The sequence below is a fragment of the Rhagoletis pomonella genome, unplaced genomic scaffold (genome assembly GCF_013731165.1).
Source record: "Rhagoletis pomonella isolate Grant_MI unplaced genomic scaffold, Rhpom_1.0 Rhpom_scaffold_00006, whole genome shotgun sequence".
In the NCBI taxonomy this organism is placed as follows: domain Eukaryota; kingdom Metazoa; phylum Arthropoda; class Insecta; order Diptera; family Tephritidae; genus Rhagoletis; species Rhagoletis pomonella.
In genome coordinates this window covers 78,854,200-78,864,279 of record NW_023458560.1, presented here as the reverse complement: position 1 = coordinate 78,864,279, position 10,080 = coordinate 78,854,200, and the positions used below count along the sequence as shown (strand labels likewise).

At 38.2% G+C, this 10,080-nt stretch overlaps 1 protein-coding gene across 1 annotated transcript; it reads right to left on the bottom strand.

The window, feature by feature from the left end:
- Positions 1–6: 6 nt before the first annotated feature.
- LOC118741380 lies at positions 7–5,364 on the bottom strand. The gene is made up of 2 exons (XM_036473331.1): positions 4,641–5,364; positions 7–224 (listed from the first exon to the last, which is right to left on the bottom strand). Exons 1-2 carry the CDS (start codon positions 4,737–4,739, stop codon positions 102–104), a joined length of 222 nt encoding a protein of 73 aa, XP_036329224.1. The 5' UTR covers positions 4,740–5,364; the 3' UTR covers positions 7–101.
- Positions 5,365–10,080: the final 4,716 nt, after the last annotated feature.

Here is a 10,080-nt window from a genome sequence, read left to right as displayed (position 1 = left end):
CCCCCTCCCCCATTGCCTCTTCATTCAATTCATTCAGTTAATCAGTTCGCAACGAAACCAATCCAAGGTGGTGGAGGCCAGGGTCTCCCCAGCACCGGCACTCATTTGACATTGCCCGAGCGTGGCGCCGTTGGCACATGCAAATGTCGGCAACGACGCATCATCAACAAATCGTGTTTAAAGTATCGCAAACAATGCCATTGCGGAATTTTCGAAAGTTGTTGCTGCAAAAAAGTAAAAAAAAAAACAAAAATTAAAATAAAATAAAATCGCGCACACATCACAGAATGAGAATTAATTTAATTCAATTAGAATATTTTTCGCTTTTCTATTTTGCTCAACATATTCTCAACAAGTGGAGATGTTCCGCTTGCAGCCGAGTACAGCTGCACTCAGGTTTCATTAGAATATTCTTAGAATGGAGAAGAAAAGGTAGTAAGAGGAATAAGAATGGAAAGCACCATCCGAGCTACATATATAAGGACATATGTACATATGTATGTATGTATGTAAGTGATTCACGTCATGTGAAAGACCTGCTTTTTCATTTGGTTAGGAGTAATGGGCTTAGTACTCGTACTCGCATTTGTCGACACCAATTTAAAATGCGTGTGCCATTATTCATATTATTACAATATGACAACAACAACAATAGCAATCACTACAGCTTCATATTCATGCCTTCTGCTCGGCTATTCCACTAAATTGCTAAACCAATCTACAGAAATATATATATTTTTCTACATATATTAAATTATTGAAATTGGCCTGTTTTTTTCTATGTTTGTCGTCACGTATCGTACTATTTACTGCCCCAGTCTTTTTTTGTAAATGTTTACTGCGCAATCTTTGGGCGTATGGCCGCTGCATTCTTGGTGTTGCTATTTTTAGTCACATACCTTAAATTGCTTAATCTTGTAAATTTGTAAATTTTATATAGGCAAATATAACAATTTATTGTTAGTCACTTTATTTTCCCTTCATATATATACCTATATACATACTGATTCATACTTTTCTAAAGCTCTGCATATCTTTCAAAAATAGCTTAGAATTGTCCTCTATTTATCAATTTATTTTCAGTTCATTTTATTATGAATGTTTGTTGTTTGTTGCTTGTTTAACACGTTGCTTAGAGCAGTTTTGTAAAAGTAATAATTTATGGGCATGTTGGACATGCTTGACCTTGATTTGATAACATCTATGAATAGATTTTTATACTGAGTATGTATGTATAATAGAGTGGTCCAAAAAAATAAAGTCGGAGTTTTAATGCCGGCACACCCTAGGATTGATCTATATCGAAAAAAATATACCCCTTTTTTTATTTTGAAATCAAAAAATATTTAGGGAGTGCTCAAAGCGCTCAAAGTTTTCCATGTATTTTATATGGAGAAAAAAACATCTTTTCGTAGAAATGGTGTAGAATTCTTGAAAATCAATATTTTTCGATCGGAAAACTTTACTTATCTTCAGGAGATTCCCAGTAATAATACTCAATTGTTTCTTTAACAATTTTTTCATGGTAACTATATTTTAGAGGTCTTCCAAAGCCCTTAGAAAATGCAAGGGGGGACCAATAAAAAATCTTTAATCATAAAAAATGGTTAAATAAACAATTGGATATTAATACTGGAAGTCTCCTGAAGATAACCACAGTTTTCCGGTCAAAAAATATTGATTTTCAAGAGTTTTATACCATTTCTTCGAAAAATAGTTTTTTCTCCATATAAAATACATGGAAAACTTTGAGCGCTTTGAGCACTCCCTAAATATTTTTTGATTTCAAAATAAAATAATATGGGTATATTTTTTTTCTGTATATAACAATCCTAGGGGGTGGCGGCATTAAAAATCCGACCTTATTTTTTTTACATACATTTTTGGACCACTTTAATGTATACTGGTGGCAGAAATAATAGACTCGCCTTATTTTGACCAGTTGCACTAACAAATTTAATATAAACAAATATAAATTTAACAAGTAAGAAAGTCTAAGTTCGGGCGGAGTCGAATATTAAATACCCGGCGCAAGTGTTAAATATATGTTTTCCATCTTTACCGTTATATGAAAAGCGGCCGTAACTTAAGTCCGATTTCAATAATTTTCAACGTTTTGCTTCTATGTGGCAAGCACAATAACCATACCGAGTTTGGTACAAATTGGTAGAACGGTTACCGATATACATATATGTGATCATAAGTGGGCGGTGCCACGCCCATTTTCCAAAATTTTACCATAAACGTATTTCTTGGTAAAGAATTGTTGCAAGCGTCAAATTTTGAATAAATTAGATTTAATATTTACTGATTTATCAAAAATTTTGTATTTCTCTAAATTACCGTTATATGGTTATGGTTATGGTTATCGTCCGATTTTAAAAATTTTCGGTTGTACCAAGGCCATCAACTGTGCCAAGTTTGGAAGAAATTGGTGCAGCGGTTACCATTTTCCAAAAATTTATAATATTCTTATTTTTCGTTAAAATTTATTGTAAATATCAAATTTGAGTGAATAATCTAAAATATCGCAGTTTTCGTATTTCTGGAACTTATCGTTATATGGGATGTGGGCGTGGTTACAGTCCGATTTCGCCCATTTTCAATACCAACCTACCTTGGATTAACGGAAACCTACGTACCAAATTTCGTTGAGGTATCTCAATTCTTGCTAGAGTTATCGTGTACACGGACGGACGGACGGACAGACAGACATGGCTTAATCGACTGCTCTATTCGTCTCTAATTACACTGACACCTTTTGATTCGATCTTCTCTGCTAATTCCGTGGGGAACTTTTCTAAAAAAAAATATAGTGGGGTGGCATAATTGTTTATGGACCCGGACAAATAGCGTTCGATGTGTGTAGTTGAATTGCAGCTAGCCTAGAGTTTCGAGAAGGAAGTATAGCGCGGTGGCTGGTTGTTGCACTCTTTCTTTTTTGTTATTGAATAAATAGCACGTACCTTTGCATCCCAACTCTTGACGGTTACCGGGCCAGGAGGTCTAGGGGTCCGGTATAAAATGACTACTGAGATACAACTTGCTTTTGAGTATGGAGAAATAATGCCTCTCATTGCAACCAACTATCAGCAGTTGGGTAGCTAAGCTGCTTAGAAACAGAGCTTAGAAAAGACGTAGTACAAACGATAAAGTGATGCCCGCGGGAGGGTTGTTCTGCCACTTCTCCTGTGTAGCTAAGTGGGGGACGAACTTATTAAAATCATTTCTGACAATCGTATTCGCTGCCTGAATGAAATTGTTACATTTGCCAGATGGAAGCTCACAGTACCCTCTGCGGTATAATACAAAGTAGATTTTAATACCAATCCGTTAGGCATATATGTATTTACACATGTAGCTCTTTGTGAAATCGTGGACAATGACGTCACCGAGGTGAAGTTTACGTGCAATGATATCAGGCACTTATGGGACGGTTCTTGAAACACAAAAAAAGAACTCCAGCCAGCATTTATGCACAATGACAAAACTCCTTTCGCAAAGAAAATGTATCTTAAACTAATAACACCGGCACACAAAAAAGAGGTGTGTGCTTTTCCCAGACCCCCCTACCAAATCTGAGGTCCGTTTGACTCGTACACCCTCAAAATTTCGAGTAAATTGCGAAAATTGCGAACTTTTTGGCACTTTTTTCGTTTTTTCATATTTACTCAAAATTTACGAGTCAAACGGACTCAGATCGGTTTGTGTGGGTCGAAATACATGGCGGTAGGTGTGTCTGGTTAAAAGCACACACCACTTTTCTTTGTATGCCGGTGTAATTATATTTTAGCTTCTTGGCCGAGCTTCTCCTCCCATTTGTGGCGTGTGCCCTCTTGTTATAACACAAATGCAGAAGCTTTTTTAAGGCAGAAAATGTGGTCCCACTGGTTATTTTCCCTATAGATGACAATGGTAGTATTGCCAGCTTCTAATTAACATACATAAGGAGAAACTAAGATTATTAACATAGCTATCCTTATAGGACACTGCAGATTGCATATTCTAATCCATATATGTATACATATGTACATATAAGTATACTTTGGTCAAACTCAGCCAAAGATACACCAGTGCACCTATTCTTTGAGTGTGGACCATTTCAAGAAGACGTGAGAAATGGTGTAGGTTTACTGTGGGAAAAATGAGGCCATACACTCCCCAAACTCAAGAGTTCTTCTAAGCAGTGTATAGACTTTAGGATGAGACGAATGTCGTAAAGAGTGTACTTGTACTTCTTCTTCTTATCTATCTTTGACTAATTGTTTTTCCGGCAAGCGATTTTTACATTTCGATTTATAAACTATTTCAGGCGCTAAAATTATATTAGTTTCTGTTCTAATTGTTACTTCTATTTGAACGTTATTATGCTGACTACACACGGGACAATCGTTGAGGCAACCTGGTCTTCTTGTTCAATACACACGAGGCAACTGTAGAGGCAATCATTACGGAAACCTCAGTAGTATGTGCTCTTTGTTTCCTACTAAATACCTGTTTATGTCAGTTATTTTCAACGAACTAAGCCAATCAAATTAAAATTAAATTACGAAATCTCTATCCTAACGATTTATTTTCGTTATACGGCAAGCCTCTTTAGGCTTCATACAATATTTCCGTTATCCTCTAAGCGCTCTTACCTCGTCCACTTTTGGCAGTGGGCCACACTGGCTGGCTGTCATTAGGGTAAAAAGCAGCAATGCAACAATGGCAAAACTGTGGAATACTTTCGGCAACATTTCCCCGCTAAATATTTGCAGTTATTTATGATTTATTATGTGTGTTTTGCGCTTTTGAATTTCGCTGGTGGCTCCAAATGTATGTCCGAGTGCTTGTATGTATTTAATCCTTTTAGTGGTGAGTTTGCACACAAAAAAAAAATCACTCTGCTTTCAACTATGTGTGTGCATGAAAAGAATATTTACTTTAAGCGAGTTTGTAAACTTTACAAACAGTTCTTTGTTCACTAATGTGTTTGCGCGTTCTGCTCTTTTTTTTGCATAACTTTCTTCCGCTTGGCGTTTAATGCTTTCCCTATTTTGCTTTTTGATTCAAATTTTTCTATATAGTTTTGTGTTTACTTCTGTTCGCCAATTTTTTATTTTTCGACACTATGCACCAAACACCGTTGTATGTATGTATTTTTACTTGTTTACTTTTGCTTCAACAATTTTCTTTCTCGTGCATGCCGCATACGCCACGTTGTACCGCTGCGTTTAGACTTTTCTGTATTCTGAGCGCGAATGACAAATTCAAATTATCGGACATTCTGCTGCATGCGTCCCAATTTATATGCGAGCACCGATGTTCGCATTGTTTGCACGACCAGTGCGACTACCTACAACGAGCACGACAGCAGAGATAACTGCCACAGCCGTAGTGACAGCCACAGCCGCAGCCGCAGTCAGAGCCAGAGCCACTGCTTCTTCGTCTGCCTCTCCGTCGCTGGCCAGTGGTATCTGCTTTAGTCTGTGAGGAGGTTGAGGTGCAGTTAGTAGTATCGCACCCGCAGCTACAACGTTTGCGCTGTGTTGCATAGTGGCTGAGCTAAGTTGCATAGTGGCGCTGATGGCTGTGTCTGCAATCGCTTGTTTTTTGCTGCCGCCCAGTCAATGGCCATTGCGTTTATCTCCGTTTTCTCGAACTCTTTCTTCTCCTTATTGTTTATCTGCAGCATTTTTTATTTCCTCTTTGCCATTGTTTACAACTTTTTCGCACGTCCCGTCATCAATGCGCTTTTTTATTTAATCTTTTGTTTTGCTTTTGCTGTGCTATAAAATGTTTTTGCCACTTGTTTATCACAGTTTTATGCTCCACTTGCATGTCCAGTGTATTTGTGTTGGCATATTTGTTGTTGCATATTTTTCACGCACTGCATATGTACATACATATGTATGCAATATATATTTATTTATTTGATTCTGTTTATTTACTTCGTCGCTTTGCCGTCGGCAGCACGCTGCCCAGCTGCTGTGATTTCTTCCTCCTTTTTTATGCGATAATGCAATAAAGACCAGCATATTTTGTTGCCTTCCGTAAATTTTTTGCAATATTTTGCAATATTAACAGGCAGCGTAAATAGGAGAGACGAAAGAATTTATTTTTCGTAACTTTTTTTCAAGCATAACACTAGTCTGGCCTTTTTGCATCGTTTGATTAAGTATCCCGTAGAAAATTTGGCGTAAACTTTGTTCTGTCCTAACGGGAAACTAGCATCGCTCAAAAACTGAAACCTTTCAAGAGCCAAATGAATACAGTGTGGTTTAGTTCGGGAAGATCCACCACATCAAATCTTGAAATAGTCCCTTGATAAGCAAATCGGCATTTGCCACCTTGCATTCGATTTCAAAACCGCTTTTGACAGCACGCAATAAATCTGTTTACATGCGGCTTAATGCCACAACTTTTAGCTCCGTTTAAATTTCTAAGCGCCGTTCAGGGCCCAACAAGGGTTTAGACTGCGCTACCCAATTTCGCGTCGTTCTTCAATGTAATGAAGTTTGTCGCTTACAGCTCCATACAAATTTTAAGCGCAGATACGTATGCACTTCAAAAAACTACGCCTAGTACCTCATCTAAACCTAAGTTCCGGAGAAAGTTCAACAGTACCTTTGGGGATAGGGAGTGAATGTGCATAAGCTCTGGCCACATCGAGCCTAAACTTCTCTCACGTCTTCTGCAGACTGCCTCACACTCGGTGAGGATGTGTAGAGGTGTCTCGCTGGTTAGGATTATGATTTGAAGGCGTAATACCAGTAGCCGTATGTAGATGACTTTGACACCGTCGGCCTTAATACCAAGGCTGTGGACGGAGCATTTTACAACTTAGAGAAGGACACAAAAGATTGGTCTAGCGATAATCGAGGAAAAGACAAAGTACTTCGTGGCAATATACCAAGGGTCTGCTCGTATTGGTAAACACGTCACTGTTGGCAGTTATAGCTTTGAAGTAGTGAAGGACTTTCTCTACCTAGGATTCAGTGTAAACTCAACCAGTAATATCATTCCAGCGACGAAGCAAAAAATAACTCTTAGATTTACTATTTTTGGCTTAGTATGCAATTGAAAATCAAATCTCACATTATTACCCTGATTTTATAAGGGGAATTTTTCATGGGCGACGGGCACCGAAGAAGATAGATCGACACCCAAGAGTGGAAAGCAAAGGCAACCTTGAATACAACTATATCAACTTTGGCAAAGGAGGAAATCGTCGAAGGGTTTTGGGTTCGGCTCAAAGTATTCCCACTCTGGCCCTTAACGTCATGCTTGACATAGCACCTGTCGATATCGCAGGTAGAGCCGCTGTAGAAAGTGTGGCAGTCAGACTTAGGGGCATTGGTTGCCTGACTGATTCGGAGTCTTGACACTCTAGCATTTTCGGAAGCTTCGTTTTCATCCCTGATAACTTGGATCAGTGCGTGTCTAGCCCGGCACCAGCTAGCTTTTACACGGTTGGGACGGGAGATTGGGTGGAAGAGTCTGGGAGCTCCTTTGACTACGTGTGGATGTTTCATTCTAGTCGAGGGTGGACTGGGGCGGTCTAAGGATCTCCTTAGGCTCGCGAAGCCGGATCTCTCAATTATTGTAGGTGTACTGATTGGCCACTGTCCTATCAGGATTCACGCGGTGGAGAACCCTAACCTAACCTAACTGAGGTTGCTGCAGCAGTTGCCCCATTTGTATTCAGCCTAAAATTTCTGCATACCTTTCCTAGTTTTGTGTTACAAGTACAAACAATTTTTGGTCGCTGGCATGTTACTGATCACTTTATTCTAACTTTAATTGCCGCTAGCAGCATGATACGATGCCGGTTGTTGCGGCTGTAGGTTCACATTTTGCGCGCCTAATTGTTGCAATTATTTGCATACAATAAAACCGCCTCAGTAGCGCAACGCTGTGGATATAAGTAAGTAAGTACGTGTATGCGTTGTATTATTTTTTTTGCGCTCGCCAAGCGTCCATCTTTTGCGAAATTAGCACTCATTACATTTATTATTTGATATTTCTACTTCTTGTTCTTCTTCTCGTTGTAATTGCAATTCCAACTAACTGCAGTCCATGACTTGGTTGCGTTGCGTTGCGCTTGTGCTTAATTATTTATATAGCAGGTCAAACGCATTTTATGACTGTCATTTCATTTTCGTTTTAATATCAATAAGGATGGGTATTACTCATTTGGCTGTGGCTGTGGCTGCGGCTGTGGCCGTGTGTGTTGTGTGCGCAGCCACCCACCTCGCATGTGTCGGAAGAGTGTCTTTAACTCTAGTGACTAAAGTTAAACTGGTCGGAGAGAATAGTTGGGGGGCTGGGGTGGTTAAGTGGATAGTCAATTTGGAAAATTAATTAATGCACTTAAGCCAGTCACTTACATACATACATGTATACACGCATACATACATATGAACACACGAACATATCTCCAGTAGCGTATATTCGAGTTGCTCCGTTTATTGTTACCGTTTCGTACTTGAATTGGGGCACTTTTAGGGAAATTAGTAATCCACTTTCCACGAAATACTCTGCATTTACTCATGTGTAGACTACACACCCAGTAGCTAACTCAAGGCGTTGTGTCGTTCACCGACATTCAAGCTGTTGTCACCGACGTCAACGTCATATCATATCAGTCGTCATGTTGTTGGGTTAGCGCGCATTCCGCTCGCCTTGTAGCAGCTTCCGCAAGCAACTTCACGTTTCGTCTAGTTTTAACCAGCTTCTTACCTACAAACATACTTACATACTTACATTCGAATGGCTGTGTTTTCCTCAAAGCGTGCGCTGAGTTGTTTGTCAGCAAAATCTTTCTCCTGAATCATTATCGCTTTGCGGCGAGTTTGCTATCGCCTGACATTACAACAAGCTTGCTGCGAATGAATGTAATAATTCATGTAAAAAATTAAATATATTAAGTAAAAATTTTGCGCTCGCGTGCATTGCTTACTTCTTAATGGCTTTAAAACTTTGCAGTAGTCAATATTTGCTTATAATTTTTGGTTTTAAATATTTATTTTTGGGACATCAATAAATTTTTAAAAACTATAAAGTCCAGTATTTCAGTATTTTTCATAGTTATGCAAAAATAAGTGTGTAATCAATTATTTGGAGTGGCTTATCAGACACTATCGCCTCGCAAACTTCGACCCTTTCGCAAATGTGGCTGCCAAATCTCCTTGCACGCGTACTTATTTTCGTTCTCATATAAGTATGTATTTATGCTTGTGAAAGTGTAGTTTATAATTTATAAATTTCATAATTTATAGCCTGACCAAAAACAGCTGTTCTGTCACTTTCAAAACAAATTTAATTAGCTGATTAAAGTATTTTTAAAATTATCTATCACCGAATTTATACACGTACATACATACATGTGTACATATGCATGTGTATGCATGTATTTATTTATTGTATGAAAAAAGAGATCACGAAGTTCGCTCAAGGTGCAAACAATTTCTAATATATTTCCTTTTTTTTCTTTTTTGAAGCACCATAAATTTTCGAATGGCGCGAAGGTAGCAGACTTATACCTGGATTTTAATTCTATTTTGATGCAGCTTACTTTTATTTGACACGTAGATCATGGATCCACAGTCTGGCCCCTAAATTTCATATGGGAACATTCCGCCATCTTGGATTTTATGTTTTTTTTCGATTTGCAAGCTGATTTAGTAGTTTTCGTAAAAAAATTTCAAATACAAATTTGTAGAGAATTTATTTTCCAGCTTTTTATATACATACATATAAGGTTTTAAAGGAACCAAATTTTTATTGTAAATTGTCATGGTTTTCGCCATTTTTCAACAATTTTCTGTGGAAAATAATTGGCATCTTCAAATGCCAAAGATGTAGAGAATTTCATTGTCCAAAACTTTTGTAGGTACGAACATTTTTTTTGTACGACGCTTAGATCACGACGGAACCGAACATGCCAAACATAGCGATGTAAGGGAAGCGGCGTAAAATTCATTTCCCCATCACGCCAACCGGTAAAAGTACGATGGCCAAAATTCCATAGGACGGATTACAAAGATTAAGGCCTTAAAATGATCGCATGGATGCTTTAGCATTAAGATGAAGATC